At 39.5% G+C, this 18,818-nt stretch overlaps 1 protein-coding gene across 4 annotated transcripts in view; it reads left to right on the top strand.

Moving 5' to 3' along the window:
* The window catches only part of LOC121954012 (tensin-2-like), a 41,394-nt gene that overhangs the window by 6,302 nt on the left and 16,274 nt on the right, over positions 1-18,818 (top strand). For 2 of the 4 annotated variants that reach the window (XM_042501327.2, XM_042501320.2), the window contains exons 3-4: positions 8,432-8,537; positions 8,659-8,696. In XM_042501327.2, coding sequence (XP_042357261.2) covers positions 8,432-8,537; positions 8,659-8,696 — 144 coding nt within the window. Of the gene's footprint in view, positions 1-8,431; positions 8,538-8,658; positions 8,697-11,395; positions 11,551-12,448; positions 12,518-18,818 lie in introns of those variants that run through there. The other 2 variants (XM_088085561.1, XM_088085559.1) reach the window with 2 other exon arrangements.

Genomic DNA, 18,818 nt, shown 5'->3' with positions numbered 1-18,818 from the left:
GCTAAAGTGCTAGATCAACCAACCAGCTGCTGACAACTCTGGTAGCATGTTGTGTTCTTAGAAATGTGTTTATTTGGAGAACAGAAAAGGTCGACTGCAAACCTTTCATCATGCCCAGTAGCACAAGGAAACAAAATCCCATCCCTATCCTTTTGAAACCTTTGACATTTTACTTAAGGTAAAATGTGCATAAAATGAGCATCTTCATTGTAAAATAATTCACTTAAATCCTGAATGTCATTAGTTGCATTCATCACAGGTTTAACTACTTAATTGGAGGTAAATAATTTAAACAGCCTGTCCCCGGAGCTTCCAAAATAAGAGATAATGAATAGAAGGATATAAACATGTGGGTGTGTGTTTGTAGATTAAAATATGATTAATTTATTTTAAGGGACATCTTGTGATTTTTTGACAGCAGTTGTAACACTGTTAATACCACAAGGTCTGTATTCTTTAGGCCATTCAAGAAAAAGCTATATTGTTATTCGTCCAGCAGGTGGTACCCTTGATTCATCTGCTCTTTTTAGGTTGAACTTCCAACTGTCACACAGGCATCAAAAGATGAGTAATTGCTTTGAGGTTTCAACATGGAACTGATGAAATGGTGTTCATCCAAAACGAAATGCCATCATCTGAGATCTTTGTTTCTTGAAAGAAGTCAGGGACCTTTAGGAGGGAGACAAGGCTGCACTCCAAGTTATTATAGTCTCTTAAGATGTATTTGGGTGGTAATTTATATTATGGAGTTATGTTTTCAGTGATTTTTAATTTTAGTAAGACTTGGCTAATATGCTGCCAAAAAACTCCAATCCATTGATAAACGTGGAAAAAACATTTGTTATTTAGTTGTCCCAAAGCAAATGGCAAAGGAAAAGTCTATTCAGTGTCTAATTACATTGTGTTATTTATGGTATTTTGGTATTTTTAACTCCTGTAGTATCACGTAAACTTAATATCAAAGGGACAATTCACCCCAAAATCACAAGTACATATCTTTTCTCTTACCAGTAGTGCTATTCATCAGTCTAGATTGTTGTGATTTGCCGATTGTCAGAAATATCAGCTGTAGAGATGTCTGCCTTCTCTTGAATAAATGAACTATTTTTCTTTCTCCTGAACTACACCCTACAAGCTATAACGTTACAGCTCCGCTGAGATTGGCACCATAAATGTTTACATCATGTGCCGTCATGAGCACGAGCCTCTCATATCTGATTAGATGCACACTTCTAAGTGGGGATTCAGCTGTGGGTGTGGTTTGCTGGAAAGAAAATAATAGCAATAGTTGTAGTCCAGATTGATAAATAGTACTACAGGTAAGAGGAAAAATATATATTTTGGATGTAGGAGAAATATTTATAACAGTAGCATTATGAAATGTTTATCTTGTAGTTTTAGCGGATTCTGACTTTTGTGTTTTCAGCATATTGTGAGATTTCATGCTGCCAATTTTTCTGTGTGTGGAAAGAAGATGAGTCTGATAAAGTTGTAGCTTTTTTCAACGCCTTAGCATTATTACTGAGGATTTTACTTTTTATACTACAAGTGATCTCAGGTCAGGTTTATGAAGGGACACAGTTACATGTACAGCACTTCAGTGGGCCATTACATAAGTCCAATTGATTCAAGCTCCAAAATTTGTGAGTTATGTAATAACATTTAAAATGTAAATAGCTGGAGGGGATGTTGATCCTTTCCCCTCACATGCCCTCTTTTTTGTCAGGTTCACTGTCTCTCTTCCTAAATCCCTCCATACACACATACTCTCTCTCTCTCTCTCTCTCTCTCTCTCTCTCTCTCTCTCTCTCACACACACTCACACACACACACACACACAAACACAGATAATCAACACGTTCAATGGATGCCATGGTTTATAGCAGCTTCCATTTATCATAACAGAAGAGGACATAAGTCAATAGTCCAATGTTACTCTGCTGCTGTGATTATAAGATCAATACGTACAGCATCATAATAATGTGTCCCATCTGTGCCTGTGAGCATCTGATCAGTTCCAGTCAGTGATCAAAACAAACACTGTTTATCCACATGCGAGGGTTTTTGTTGTTAAATATGATAAGAAGAATAACTACATTTTTTTGAAAAATGAATGCAACAATGCATTTATTTTATCGCTTATGCCTTTCTTTTGGTAGACTACACCTTACAATAATTTAATAGATAGTATGGCTGATGATATTGTTATATTATTATTATTATTATAGGCATTGCTATTACCATGTATTGTAACTTTCTCTACAGTGGCAAACAGATTACACTGAATTAGGATTACTTCTTTGTTCAGTGGCCAGTGCTGGAAATCTATGATTTGTTGACTGTATAGTTAAAGGAATATTTCAATATTTTGAAAAATACATTCATTTGCTCTCTTGCTGAGTTAGAGGAGAAGATTGATACTCTTATGTCTATACTAAATAGCATGCTACTTACAGCAACTGATTAGCTTAGCTTAGCTTAGTTTATGTCAGCTTAGTTTAAAAACTGGAAACAAGTGGCTCTGGCCAGGCTAGCTGTTGTTGAAGTTAGCAAAATCTGTAGGCTGCATAGCATATGTATTTATTCTAATATTGTATAAAATAAGAATGCTAAAACAAAGTGTAATGGGAGAGGCCTGGCTCACGGTGATAAACCTACGGAGAGTTATCACCTGAATCTGCCGCGCCTCTCGGCTTTACAGAGCTTTATAGTGAGTTTAAAGGAACACGTCACCCACAAAATGGTCATTTAGTCGTTCCATGTTACCTTAAATTCATGAAGAAAATGATTTTTTTTGCATGCCTCTACGGAAAATGGCGAACATATTGATTTGTTGAGTGATTGGGAACCATGTTTACCAAAAGAGGCCTAGCCCTGTACTGAATACTTCCCAAACACATACATTTTCGCTAAAGAACCTTATTATTCAATCATATTGAAAATGAAACTTATCTATGAGACTTAAATACTATTTTTTTCTGTTTGTTTAAGCAAAATGCATGTGATTGTGATGTTCAGTAAGAAATAAATGGACATATTTCCCAAAGGAGGTCGTAGAGGCCAAAAGTAGTGCAACAAGAAAGTGAAATTTTGATTCTATTTCTCCAGGTGAACAGAAACATGACTCCAAATGAGTGAGAGTCTGATGTTGCTCTGTAACTGCTCTGCAATTAAGCATCTGTTTGACAATATTTTATTTGCTTCACACTGCCCCGCTGCAGGTTTAAGCTCACTAATTAATACATTGTATCTTGTTTGTATACATTGAAATGCATATGTGCAAAAAAGTTTCTTTTCTTTTGGACAGAGAGCCAGTCTTTCTGTTTCTTTCTGTTGTAGGCTTTATGCTACTGTGTAGGCTTTATACCAGGCATGTTCAAAGTCTGGCCCACAGGCCAATCATGGCATGCAGCCTGATTTTAAATGGCCCACAGCTTGTTTTTCAAAATATACTGCATGTGGCCCACCATACAATATTAGTTAGTCAAGCAAGTCCATTACATTGCACTTGGAGAAAAAATAGGTCTTTTTTTTTTTAACAAATTAAAGGATTTGAACAATATGCTGTTTGTCTTTTCCTCCCATTCCTTTATTTGTCCATCTGTCCCTTCCTCCCTTCCTTGCATGTTTTGTAGTAAGTAGATTAGGGGAAATGTAGTGGTGTAAAGTAAAAGTTGACAGAAAAATAGAAACTCAAGTATGGTATATATACTCCCAAAAAATAAAAATTCTGTAACAGTATTATTACTTTGTTACATTACACCATTGCACAAGACGATTGCCATACGCCTTTTGCCCTCTGGGGTCATTCTGACCCCGCCCTGTTTTGACTTTTATTTAAAGCATATTGTATAAATTGTCAATCATTTCTGTGTTCCACGTTTAGTCTTACTTCAGTCCAACCCATTACCACACATTAGTGTGGTAATGGGTTGGACTGTATAAAAAAGTATAAAAAACATATTTTGATGGCAAAAAATTTCATTTGGGGTCAGATTGACAACATCAAAGTAAGTTAGCTAAGCATTTTTTTATTTTCACCTCAACATGACAGGATTATCATACAGTTTGTGGACAGAACTTATGTGTTTTCATTAACTGACGGTAAACAAGCGTATATAAAAAAAAAAGACTTAAGTCAACAGCGAGGGCCAGTGCTTACAGGAGCGGTGGGAAATTGAATACTTTTTTACTGAAAGATGGAACTGTTGCATTTCTCTCATTTGTATGTTATTTTATTTTTTCATAACACATGATTGGAAGAGCTTAAGGCCCTAAAGGGTTTTTTTTACCTTTATCTTATTTGGCCTCCTCTCAAAAAATGGACTTTCTTGCTTTAGACCAATTATCTCCTAACTGTAGCTTCATATTTAGTACACAGACATGAGAGTAATCTTGATCATTTCAACTAAGTTTTGGCAAGAGAGCATATTTCACAAAATTTCACGCTTAAAAGCTCTGTCTTGTTGAGTATGTAGTTAATGAAGTTTTTATTATCCTCTTTAACTAATGAAGTGATGTATTTGTGTATTTAAATGTTGCTACTTACTAAACTGTTCTATTTTACCTGCACTTATCAACTGTAGGTAGATGTAAAACACTTAGTAGAGATTTAGCTTTTTTTTTTTTTTTTAATGAAACAAGTCCCAAATTCTGTGTATTTGTTTTGTTGAGGGTTGAGAAGTTCAGTCGGAGCGAATCTGCTGCAGTTACATTCAGTTATGTAATCACACAAAGCTTAGGGCAGGGCCACATTAAACATTAATTATACATTTCTAGTCATAAAGGATTTAGACATGCTCCTCTGGAGAGACGTGGCTGTTTTATAATATACTGTGGTTAATGAATGAGAATGAGTTTCCTTCCACCACTCAAGATGGTGGGCCAAGTGAGACTCTGGTGTTGGATAAAAATGTTGTTTGTGAGAGACTGGAGTGCATGCACCTTCACCTTTCATAGTTAAATTCAATGCCCCGTCTGTTAGGAAAATCCAAGGCGTCGGAAAAAGTTCAAAATAAATAAATAAAAAAGCCTGAAAAATGTTTTTTTAAGACCAGAGAAATGCATCGAGTCATTTAACAGGAAAAGAAACACCAGTTTGTTCAGGTATGCTGTTTGTGGCCCTCCACCACCTCACCCATTGCCCCACACACACACACACACACACACACACACACACACACACACACACACACACACACACACACACACACACACACACAGTACAAACACCATCTCCCTCCTGATGTTTCCAGGCACCTCCTTCTGCTCAAGGAAAGATTTAATGGTTTAATGTGCTTCACATGCTGTCAGAAGGCATTGCTCTGGGAGAACATTACCATAGCTTTATATAAACATTGTCCCTCTTTTTACTGGGACAGTTTAGTATTGCTTTATAAAAGGAAAAGTCCATGGATTATGACTCAGGGCATTACGTTTATTTGTGTGTGTGTGTGTGTGTGTGTGTGTGTGTGTGTGTGTGTGTGTGTGTGTGTGTGTGTGGTTGCGTGCGTGTGTGCAAAACTGTGCATTTTATGGGGTTTTCTCCAGGGTTGGAGCTTTGTTTTCATATCTTCTCTATCATCTAAATTTATGCTCTTATCATGCCGCTCCATTGCGGAATTCTTAGTATATCCAACTTTTCAGTCAATAAAATAGTATCAGAGAAAGTGAGAGAAGGGGAGAGATTTGACTTTAACATTTTGGGAAAGACAGTGAACAGTATCAGTGGGTCTGTCCGTTTAGGATTTATCCTCGTCTGTTTCTTTGCTTCACCAACGAAAGCTCATGTCGCATGTTTACACAGCTGCCATGATGGTCTAGTGTTGTACCACCTTGCAGTGTTGAGAGGAAACTAATAGTAACACTGTAATCAAAAAGGAGAGCTACTTCAGCCAGACTCACAGACTTATAAGAGATAGTACATATACAGTGTTGTAATTCAACAAAGTAAATAATACTACAGTATGTTTTGTATGAGTATCTGTACTTTACTTTAGTTCTTATATTCCTGTCAACATTCACTTTACTCAACTACATTTCCTAAATAAAATGTGTACTTTTTTTCTCCATTATACTTCTTCACTACTTATATAAATAGGGTAGGAACTAAGGAAGAGAGGAGGGGGCGGACGGACAAATGAAGTAATCGGAGGAAAGGAAAAACTGGATTTTGTTAACTGCAACCATTCATTTGTTTTTGTTTTATTTTAAAAAAAGACCTTGTTTAGTATGCTCCATTTTTTAGGTGCTGTATGTTCGAAGAGATTACCTTAATAATTCTCTGAATTCTTGTACTAACAGCATTTACTTGTACTTTTACTCTTACTTATACTCTATACTACATTTAATAGGCTATAATAAATTACTTTTTTGATACTGAAGTACAGTAAATATCTCACTATTTAAGACCTTTACTCAAGTAATATTCTAATAGGTGATTTAAGCTTCTGCCAGTCATTTTCTACTAAGATATCTGTACTTTTACTCAAATATGGTACTGCTACGTTCTATCAGCCTATTTGTGGTAGTACTGCAATGCCAAATAGCACCACAAGGTGGTGCCTTCTTTTTGCTTTGTTGCGATATGCTAGAGTTCAGAGTTAAGCACCTGACTGACCGACATCTACAGCATAGCAAAGAGTTAGGTGCAGGTTATGTTGTCTTTGTTCAACTGCTATTTATGATTAGAGAATATAGTGCCGTGGAGACCTGGCGTGTATGGTCAACGTTAAGTACTGCAGAATAGAGTAACAGCGTAGAAATCTCCATTTCATCGTATGCCGGCAGCTAATGCTAACTAGCCTCTGCCGTTAGCTCTCTGCACCTTCCTCTCTCACCTTACAATGTATGTAGCAAAAGATTTTTTCTGTCAGGTGAACTGTTGGCCAGTACAGTCATTTATATTATTGCCATATTGTTCGGGCGTATTTTAATGAGTAATTGCATGATATGTAGTTTTATATGTGTTGTATTGACATGCGTAGAGAGAGGCAAAAGGCATTTTGATTGGTTATTTATGGAAGGTGGACGAAGAATAACTAAGGTCAACGGTGAGCACTATGCTGTGCCAGCTGAAGACTGCTACTAGGCAAATGCTAGCTAGCGTGGCAACATACTAACAATGACAATGCTAATATGTTGATATTTATCAAAATGCTTAATACTTTCGTTAATTTAGTTTAGAGTGTTTGGATGATGCTAAAAGAGCAAAGGAGCATTAGACGTAAGGGATGCCCTTCATATCGGGAAAATTTGGTCTTAAACCAATACATTGGACCAAGTGAATTAATGCCAGAGGTCATTCTCTGGGAAACAGGAATGTCCTTACCAAATTCCATTGGAAAAATCAAATAGTGGTGTACAGCTTCGATCATGGCATGCTTACATGCTTATGTTTATCAAGTAAAACATTCACCATTTTAGTTTAACCCTTTGAAATCTGAGCAACTTACGAAATCGCCCAAAAATGTGCAAAAAATGAGTTAAAACTTGACAATAAAATTACCAGGAAAAAAGTAAACAAATTTTAGGTCAGATCTCTTGCAATTTGTGGGACTTTTCCTGTCAAGCTGGTCACTGGCCTTTTTTTCCTCATCCTGAAATGAATTAAACGAATTTGTTCAGGTTTCAAAGAGTCAAATAGCTTGTGAAAGGCGTTTAAATGCAGGACAAGAAAACTGATGTTGATCCAGGTTTCAAAGGGCTAAAGTGTGATATGCAAGTATTTGATAATTAGCACTAAACACGCGTACGGCAGAGGCTAAGGAATGCCATTAGTTTAAAAAGAATTGGGTTGTAAGCCAAAGTAATGCACACATGAAAATTTTGACCTGCTGTTTGCAGTCAGGGGATTGCCAAACAGTTGCCTAAATAAATGTCAGTACCACATTTCAGTCTAGACTCAGACAGCCAGGGGCCTAAAGTCAGCCAACAGCATCACAAAGGTCACCACTAAAATAATGAACAACCACATCCGTCTAATTAAATTACATTTAGCTCACCTGTGACCATGCAGCACATTAGAGGAGGGGGCTGGCAGCACAGAAAACTGGTTGTTTTTCATCGTCTTAGTTGCCCCACAGACTGAGACAGAATGAGGACAAGTTAAAAGACAAGACAACAGGATGCCTTAAAACACAGTGTGATATGATAGGAGTTTTTAGTGAAGAAAGCTGAGTGTACAGCAGGTACAGCTTCAGTGCTCCATGCTGGTGCGTCACTGAAATGGCACACATCTGAACTGACAGGACAGTAGCGATGCAGGCGATAAAATGCCTTCAGACACAATGGGGAAATGCTAAAGCTGAACATGTCACAGTCACTTACACATTGGTATGGTTTTAGTCTTTTCAATAATAAGGTGATTTACTTCCTTTATCACCTATTTGTTGTGAGAATGCTCAGATTTGACATCCCTGTGTGTCCCTAGCTCGCCAAAGCGGGGAGCCACGCCTTTATGGAGAAGAGCTTCAAGAGGAAACGGGTGTGTGATGTGTGCAAGGAGAACATCGACAACCCCGGGGCTTTCTGCAAGGGTGAGTCCACATCTCAGTCACACACACCTTGGTCTGACAGAGATTTGCTCACCCTGACTGTCCTCTCTGTGTCTAAAGCTGACTGTCAAAATAAAATATCTACACTCTTTTCTTTGTGCAGAGTGCAAGGTTGCAGTTCACAAGACATGTGAAGTCAAGGTAAGCCCAACGTCTCCTCCCTAAGTTCACCACTTTACCTTCCTCCTGTCCTCAGCAAATGGTTCTCCTGTCAGAGGTTCAGATGTTAATATGGTGTGAGTCTTAAGTGGAGTAAGCCATGTGCACTGACCTAGATGTCTGGTTAAAGAAGGCCACCCCCCCCCAACTGTAACCAGACAGGTTGCTATGAGTAATTCAGTCATGTGTTAACATGGCATAGCAGGAGCTCCCGAGAGTCCTCGAACAACTGGGAAGTCTCAGTGACGGTCTAATACAGATTGATTTGAAGCTTTTGTGCTTATTAAAGAATAATTTTTTACACAATATTCTGATGATACCCATTAGTATTGTCTGTGAGAAGTGCTATTAGGCTTATCAAAGGGGGGCAGTAGTGAGCTTTCACGGTGAGGGAGGAGAAAGCACAAGATGCAGTAAAACTCAGATAGATGGCATCTTGCAGGAAAACTGACTATGTGCTGTCTGTCAGGCTGTAATAGATCTGTTGCTGTGTGCTTTAAGTAGTAAGAAAGTAGATGACAGAATATGAGCTGAACTGAACTGGTTGGAGACAACTAGAAGCTACTTTTTTTTTGCCAAAAATACGTTTTCTAATGCACAATGGTCAATCCTCCAGAGTGGGGCTCAACACTGACTTGGTGGCATCAGCTGTAGATTGCTGAAACAGAAAATATAGTTGTCATTTTAGTCACCTTATTTGAACTAAAATATTGTGCAGTTGTAATTCAGCTTAATAATAAAAATGTGACAGAAGAATGTTTAAAAGCGTTATTACAGTATGTTCTTCTGGTTCTCGGTTAGTTGAATCAATTTTGCCATTCGTTTGTGATGTTGAGGGATTTGTCAACCTTTCACCCAACAGTCAAGCAACTTAAATTGCTTCACCTTTGTCCAAAACAGTTGCCTATACCACCAAGTGGCAACTCCCAGGGGGTGGAAAGATCCCCTGTTTTCATTTTATGAAGGCTTAAAGTTACTCATATTTAAGGTTGGGGCCGCTTGAGTTACAGGCTGTCTGCTGATAGTGTCCTCAGCCTCTCAGTCAGATACACCCCTCACTCCTCCACAGCACCAGCCTCACACCCAAATGTGGTCACTTCTGACTCCAAAAAACCAAGGTGGCTATGGCTTAAATGCCAAAGTCTTCTAAGAGTCCATAAACCTATGGGATGGGTGATGTCATGGTAGCTGTGTTGATTATTTTTAAAGTCTGTGGTACACACGCAAGTAAACACGGCAACACTTGTGCAGAGTTGTCTGGTTCCGGTTCTGTCTGTACCAACGATATTTAAATATCACAAATGCAACAGATAAAAGTATTGTGTGACGTTGTGTGATGTAAACACAATAGTGAAAACTTGCAATGTGCACTACTGAATTTATATGTACCTTCTTGTTGACACAGTATAGTTTACTGTTTACTGAAAAGTTAAGATGATCTCGTATCAAGTATTTACACTAGTTGGAGCTGTTCAGGCTGCTGGTAGTTCTTGTGGTTGAAAAAGCAGAGAGAGAAGAAGAAAAAGGTTGCTGTTTTATGACTTCTTACACACCAACATCACTTGCAGTATTTTTTTAGGGTGCACCTTTTGCTGTTTGCTGTCCCTATTTTTTAAGATAAATGATAAGATGAGACTTTATTAAGCCCACACTGGGGACATTATCACATTTTATGTGTTTAAAAGTCCTTGCCACTGATGGCAACCAAAGGCCAAGAATTTGTTGCCAATTTCTCCAGATGGTTGCCAGTGGCAACCTGGAGACCATTACTGTTGAGCCCTGCATCGGTCTGTTTATAGGGAGATAGGGAAAGGAAGATCATCCTGTATTTGTCAGAGTATCATGGCTTTTACCTTTGACACTCCATAGTATTTCACATGTAATGTATGACATGTGTGAAATAAATCATCATGCTGTCATTGTACATTACATTGAAAGAGCTATAAACTGCATCTAATTGCCAAAATGGAAGTATAATGTAGGATTAAAGATATCAAAAATAAATATATATAGAAATATACAAAAAACTGACCTTGCTGCTACAGCTGAGCTCAAATGCAAAACATTTTAAGGAGATGTTACTGTCAGTCCCTCAGAACCAAAGAGAAATAGCTTCCTGTCACCGTGTTGCACTGCCATTAAACGATCACAGTAGAATTCACCACAGAGGGGGCAGGGACACAATTTTGTCCACAGACGGTGGCCTTAATAGATGAGACTGCTATGCAACAGATTGTGCTTTGAGTAATTTTCCTAATCTTTGTTGCTTCTGAGTGGATTCTTTTATCACAAGAGGACATGATTGCGCTGTTCAAGAGAGAAGCACTCTCCCTGTCCGCAGCTTATGTCAAACTGTTGGCAGGAGCTGCCTCTGCTCTCCTGTGACCCCGCTCACAGCAGCTCAGTGGCACACACCACTGAGTGGGCTCATGACCTTGTTGTAACTGTGCTGTTGTGCTTCACTCTCCGACAGCATGAACACACAGAAAAGAGAGACAACACATTTGCACTTGGACCCATCGCGTTTCTTTCTCAGCTCTTCACGTCCGTTAAAATCCTGCAGGCTTCATGACAAGGGAAGGAATTTTGTCTTCCTGCCCCCACCTCCTCCTCCACACGCACTCTGTAATGGTGTACAACTGGGCACTACCAGCTGTTGTGCCTTAGCAGCATGTATTAAAAGAGGATTATTATTTTTGTCATACTCGTCCCCCTGGTCACCACAGCAATAGCCAAAAACAACCCTTGGTGGCTGCAGGAGAGGCAGGCGCCGTGGACGAGAGTGGACATCGTCACACGGGACGATGATCAATGTGGATAGGAGAAGTCTGAGTGGGTAAATATAGAAAATAACAAGAGTGCCGTAGATGCCTGCCAGTGAGTGATCGTGGGGGGGTCGCAAATAAGTAAGAGGCAGCTGGGGAGGCAGACTGTGTGTGTGTGTGTGTGTGTGTGTGTGTGTGTGTGTGTGTGTGTGTGTGTGTGTGTGTGTGTGTGTGTGTGTGTGTGTGTGTGTAAAATCAGTCCCAATTGGGGGTATTCATAAATAAAGGGGAACATTAGGTCAAGGCTGCTGTCTGCTTCATGTCACGCTATATGCTCTGACTGTATGTTGTATGTGCTGCTCATGTCAGCATATTGCTTTTTTTTTTCCTTTTTTTCTCCTTTTATCTATTGCGTCTCATTGTCATCATCTTTTTTTTTTACCTTTCATCTCTGTCACATTTCCTGATGTTTTACAGTCACAGTCAAAGCTTTCCCACCTTCTCAGTTGCTTTTTTTGTCTTCTTTTTAAGTCATAAATGCTTTGACCAGTGTGTTCTGCCACCTTTTTTTATCATCTCCATATCAACCAGCACTAGGTTAATTTCCATCTTTTTTGGTATCTTTTGTGCAGCCCATCTAATTCTCCCCCTTTGTCCAGCTCCAACTTGCCATCTCTCTCTCAGCCTCAGGCCACAGGAGAGGTCATTGGAGTGGACACCAGCACTCTGTTGGGGCTGCCCACTGTCTGCATGTGGCGTATTGATGTGTATGCGAGCGCACGTGTGAGGGAAAGCACTCATTGACGTCCCTGACTGTCTCTGTGCATATGACACAGGCAGAGCGAGAGGGGATGTTGCATGTGCTGCTGGCACAGTGGGAGTGTGTCTGTTATCGTGAGAGAGGGAGGGAGGCGAAGGGAGCTGGTGAGAGAGCAGAGAGCTTGTATGAGAGAGAGAGAGAGGGAGGCAGTGTGTATTCCTCTCTACAGACAGGACTGCTCAGAGGCAGAGGGAAAGACTGAAGCTGCTTGTTGAGAGGTAAAACACGCTCTGTATTTCCTGAGTACAGCTTTACTTTATTCACATTGACTCAGCACGTCAATGTTTAACTTTTTAGGTTCTTTGCGTATTTTCCTTTTCTATTCAGTAGCAATCTAACAACCTTAAAGCCTCCTCACAGTGTTTTCTCTCATAATGCGCCATGTGATTCTGCATATTATTCCATTAAAGCTGTAGCCAGAGAGCTTCTGCTTTGCCCAGAAAGAGGATTTCATTTACTGTGATTAAGGCAAGTGCAGAAAATGAAGAGGAGACTCCTGCTGTGACCTACTAAAATACACAGATTTTAATTTTTAATACTAGAGAGTGACAGATTTACTTTTTAATGAGAGAGTTCACTATTATGTGCAGATTAGCAGATTGTGGAAACTGCACCTAAATGTTATTCTATATGCTATCATGCATGCCTGTCAAATTAGTTAAAACCTGCAGCCAAGATGTGCCAGACTATTTTTGGGATAGATTAGATGTGTTTGTGGGGATGCGTCTGTCTGCTTGTGTTTGCACATGCAAGTGTCTGCACCAGCGTGCGTCTGTCTGCAGGCAGAACATTTCATACTTTTACTGTGATCAACATTTATACTATTTCCTCTGTAAAACTTGCGTATGAACTTGTGTAAGAATACATTTTCCCGTAGTATCTCTTTACTGTATCTATCTACTTCAACACTATGTCTGTGTTGTGTATTGTGTATATGGACAATCATCTATGACCAAAGGGCACCTGACAGAGACAAATGTCTATATCTGAGACACAGTCAGCTGTCCTAACATCATCTGATGGATCCTAATGTTGCGCAGTGAAATACAGATGGCTGCTCACACAAACACCAGCTGTTCTGCTAATGTTTCATGTTGATTTATGAATTGATATAGCAATTATGATGCTATATGGACTGAGTGCTTATGTAATAAGCAAGTATTCATAATAATAATGTTGTCCATTAGTCCTAATTGCTGCCAGTGGAGCTGGAAAGATTTTGCTTGATGCTAGACAGAATTGTCAACTCCTTACACTCTGTTTACATCTTCAGTCGGATATTGCATCCACTAAGACTAATTTCTGTGGGGGGAAGGGGGTTTGATTTCCCCCTAACTAGACACTAGAAAAAAACATATCCACCTGAATCTAGTGTAATTTTAACTCCAGACATATGCGTATCCATACCAACATACCTGTTATGCCATTTTTGTTTAAAGTAGAGCGGAGTGAAGAAAAACAAACTGTGATGTCGGATGATATTGTGTTCACATGACGATTAGGAACAGCCTCAATAGCAACAGCTATGTTATCTATAGCACTTGCCATTGTTGTTATTACTTTACATTACTCCTCATTGGTTCCATCAGCAACAACAACGTTGGTCCAGCCAGCGAGCTGATTGGTTATTTGAGTCCCACTGCAGCACTCATTGGTTATTTTGCTATTTTAACCGAGAAGCTGCTGTTTCAAGTCATGATGCCTGAAAAAATTAGTCAACTCAAACTCAGTGGAGTGGGCGAATTCAAAGGTCTGTACCTAGGCAAATTTTCTCAAATACCTCAAACTTTGGCATTTCTTGTTACTTACTGTCCATCAGATACAACAATACCAATACAGTAAATCTGGAGTTTGATAATATCAGCTGATTTGTCACTCTTGGGCTTGTCCACATTTGAGTTTATTTTCTCCTATTTGGTGTCTTGAGCAACATGGAAGCAAGTGTCTTGTTTATCAAACGGCTCTGTTGTTTGTCTCTCACCATGGGACACCAGGTGGACATGCTATCCTGTGGTGGCTCTACGTGTCACAGTACATCAATGGTAAGAGAGAAACAACAGTCAATATAGATGATAATAGAGATGTAACTCAGTAGGATGGTTGTTGAAGTGGATGGAGTGGATAGAAAATGTTGCCAGCTGAACATGTGTGCAACTCGATTAAAGGTGGTGACTTATTGTTGTCACATTGTTGTTTCTATTTAAAGCCATCACAGGCATGATCATTGCTGTGTACAAAAAATTATCATGGTTTATTAAATTTTACTGCTTTACTCATCTTGTTAATGATTAAGTATTACGCAGACAGTGTGCACGCACACACACACACACACACACAGACAGATGCATGTGTTTATATTTACTCAGTGTTTTTCATTTCCTGTAAGCCTAAGCTAAGTGATAGGTACACAGCAAGGCATGTTTAATATTCCAGGTATTATACAGCTCCTTGTTTTTGGCAACATAATAGTGTGTTTAAAACAATCAGTGCTTCTTTGAGTGTCATTTATAATATATTTCTTTTGAAAGTTGTGACTAGCAGGTTTTGATAAATCTGTGTTATTTTTCAGTTATTGGATGTTAAATGTCGTTAGGCAAAGTGCCAAGGCAAAATACATTGTATGTTGCCATGGTCATTGCCAGATCTCTTGAAAATGTTACTACTGCTGCCATAAAAGCAAGTGGATTTGTGAGATGACTGATGGAAAAATAGACAAAATGAGCCTTTAAGTGTTCTGAGGGACGTATGGTCTAAAATAAGGAGCTCTATCAAAATAGCTCTGTGAAATCTCTCTGCTGTGTGTCAGTGGTCAGCGTGTTCAGCTGTTGACATCTCTCTTCCATCCTGCGCTCGCTCTCGCTTTCTGTTTGCCTCCTTCCCTTCTTCCTGTTTTCTCCCCCTAAGCTCCGTCTTTATCTCCACTCTCTGGGCAGTTTTTTTTTTTCACTTTGAGCCTTTATTTGTGCTTCCTCTTGTTCCCTTCTTCTCCTCGGCCAGTTACATAGTGACTTCCCCTTGCTACATATGATGCTTATCGAGGTGTCCTTTGTCATCTGATGTTGTTTATTCAGGGGGAGTGCATACTTGTATCTCACGGCAGGAATGATTGTGGTTATCCTGTCTCCAGGCACTGAAGGCAGAGAGAGAAGCTGAGTGTGTGAGGCAGCAGGAGAGGGGTAAGCAGAGGGGGAGTGACAGACTGCAGGGGTTAGGAAATGCAGAAATGAGGGATCAAAGATGAGAGAAAACGGAAGAACGGCAGAGCGATAATGAGAAAAAAGAGAGGAGGATGTTATACTTTCATGTGAAGCCTCCTAAATCACAGCCACTCCTAAATTTGCCCTCTGGTACCATGGGTGAAATGTTAACAGTCTGTACAACAACAACAAAAAAAACCTCAGAGTTTTATTTAGCTTTCAGTGGACTTTGGCCTTTAGCATCTTTTTGTGAGACTATGGAACTTGGAATAAGCTGTGGTTATTTTGCTTTTCCACTTTCAAACGGGAAGGCTTACTCACTTCTCCCTCTCCAGAGTGTGATGTCAGCTCGGTTTCGACTGTCAGAATGAAACTCGCTCCTCCTGGATGGCATACTGACGCCCGTGTCTCAAACACTCACATCTATCTCCCGCTTCCCTGTAACTGACTCAGCTGCTCCGGCAGATCTCTGAGCTGGATTCCCTCTCCCTGGAATAGCAGTGATGATTCAAGATGTGGCAGTGACGACTTTTAGGATTTGTGGAGCCAGGAAACTCCTAATCAAGAGCCACAGTTACCATCTGAAGATGTTATTTAGATGTATTTTTAATAAGCCATTCAATTAGTCAGATTTTTAGTTGATGAGATTGCCTGTAAATGTCAACATTAGGGAGAAATGTCCATTACAATTTCCTAGAGCCCAATATAATGTCTTTAAAGGGAAAGTTCACCTAAAAATCAATAATACATATTTTTCCTCTTACCTGTATCAGTCTAGATTGTTTTGGTGTGAGTTGCCGAGTGTTGATATCAGCTGTGGAGATGTCTGTCTTCTCTTGAACAAAATGGAGATGGCACTTGGCTTGTGTTGCACAAAGCTCAAAAAAATGTTAAAATCTTTTTAAAAAATTTAACAGCAATGTTTCTCTCCTGAAATCATGACCTGGTTACTCAAGATAATCCACAGATCTTGTTGTGAGCAGTTTCACGGAAAAACTATTTTCTGCCTGAACTACACTAGCCAACCGCATCACTGCGCAGAAGGAAGCATGCATCTACTCATGGATGAGAGGCTTGTGCACTTAACAGTGGAAGATGTAAACACTGATGGCATCTTTCTCAGCTGAGCTGTAATGTTAGCTAGCTTGGTGGTGTAAGGTAAGTTAGCAGTAGATGTACGCTTCTGTCTGCATGGTGATCTGGTTGGCAGGTCTGTTATCTTGTGTACACAGGTCATGATTTCTGGAAAGAGACATTGCTGTTGGGTTTTTTCAAATGTATTTTATGGCACTTAGAGCACCAAAAGCCAAGTGCCATCTAGCTCCATTGAGAAGGCAGACATCTCTATGGCAAATCTCTCCGACACTTGGCAACTCTAGATTGATGAATGACATTGCAGGTAAGAGGGCAAATATTTCTGGGATGAACTGACCATTTTACAGTTGTTAGACAATTTGGGAAATTTCCAGATTTGATGAAATCTGTATTACTCTCAGATCAATATGATGCTGGAGCCAGCAGCTAGTTAGCTTAGCTTAGTTTAACTGCTAGTCTTGTTCTGTCTAAATGTAACTTGCACCTTCAAATGATTCGGTATAATGTGGTAAGTGAGTTTAAAAGGTGCTGGAAGGAGGATTCTTTAAATGTGGGAAAAAATAAGTCCTGCCATTCCCTCAATTTTGGTCTTAGTTCGTAGCTTAGCTAACTGACTGGTGGAAATAGCTTTATATCTTCCCCATAGATAATAGAAAAAAAAAGGAGCACACTCTAACATTTGAAGCGCTAAATCGAGGGGATGTCAGAGTATATTAATGTGTTACTTGATTAACATAGCAAACTTAAAACCACTTCACAGACCATGCAAACAGTCAGTCAGTCCCTGAGAGCCATCACTGGCACCTCAGTAAATGCTAGCTGATGAACAGGACAAACTGAACCAGATGGCTCCACTCCCCTCCCAGTGGCTCCAGCATACAGTCCGCATGCATTAATGAAGACCCTGAGGCTGACGGAGCCACCAAAGACACGTGTATGAACTCTGCATGTGTATGTGTGTTCATATGTGTATGTGTGAACCTAGGTTGACCACCGCTGACATCCTGTTGCAAATTGCTTCCTGTTGACTCTGGTGTCTTCCTCCTCTGCATTCATGCTGCATGTCAGTTCAACCCTGGTCTACCTCTGTGTGCATGTGTGTGTGTTTGTGTTTACACATGGGTATACATGTGCATGTTGTGCCTGTCTCCTACTGTTCCTTCCTGGAGCCGACCACTTTATCCACTTAACTACCATTATTAAACCTATTAAGAGAGGAGCTCTCCCCTATGGCTGAAACGCCTTCATTTCCTACTGTAGGTTACTTCACATGTTTGTGATCTGTCGTACATTAACACACTGGAGAGTACAGAAGCTTCTGCTGTGGAGGAATGTGAAGAAAGAAAGAAGGATAATAAAGAAAAAGATAATAATTGAATATGTTTGCACATCGGCTGCCAGTCAGTATGAGACCTGCATGACGATAATTGCATAATGACATCATCTTGTCAGTTCAGCAGCTGCACATTTTCTTGAATGTGCTCTTCCACGCAGTAACCAATTACAGCATGTCTTTTTCCCCATCACTCCTCCTTTTACTCATTCCTCCATGCATCACATGTATGTATATGTGTCCTTCCTTTTTTCCCCATCACACTGTTCTAAACTCTGTTAGCCTTTCTCTGTTCACCCTCTGTAATGTCGTTGCTATCATGTCTGGGTGTGCATGGCGAATTTTAAAACACATATTCTGTAGTAATGACGCGTTTTTTTAGACATTTTTTAAATGAAACCTGACACATCAAATGTAACATTCCAGATGCCATTGCTCCTATTAGGGCTGGGCCAACCAGTGAGATTAAACAAGTATCTGGTTAGGATAATGTACTTTTTACAAGCATGAGTAGCAATAAAATCTGTCAGTATTAATACTCGTGATGAAGAAAAATCTTCATTTGTGTGTAGCTAAATACTGAATATATCTTAGTTTTGTTTCAGAAAATGTTCTGAAGCTTAATTCTGAGGCTGTACTGTAAATCATTTTCTAAATAATAATAAATATGGCAACTTCTGATCAATCCATACCAGTTTCAAGTAACAAAGTCTGGTTAGGTCACACCCACTTCCAATTAAACTCAGCCCATTTCCAGCACATTTACAAATACTTGTAATTCAGTTGTTTGAACTTTTACAGATAATGGCATACTCGCTCCCAAGCTCCTATCTTGGAGATGTACAACTCTAAAACAAAGTGAAATGAAGATACTTATTGACACTAATTTCTGTG

The sequence above is a fragment of the Plectropomus leopardus genome, chromosome 2 (genome assembly GCF_026936395.1).
Source record: "Plectropomus leopardus strain MGB_pleo_1.0 chromosome 2, ASM2693639v1, whole genome shotgun sequence".
Classification (NCBI taxonomy): Eukaryota; Metazoa; Chordata; class Actinopteri; order Perciformes; family Serranidae; genus Plectropomus; species Plectropomus leopardus.
This window is presented reverse-complemented; position numbering and strand designations above follow the sequence as displayed.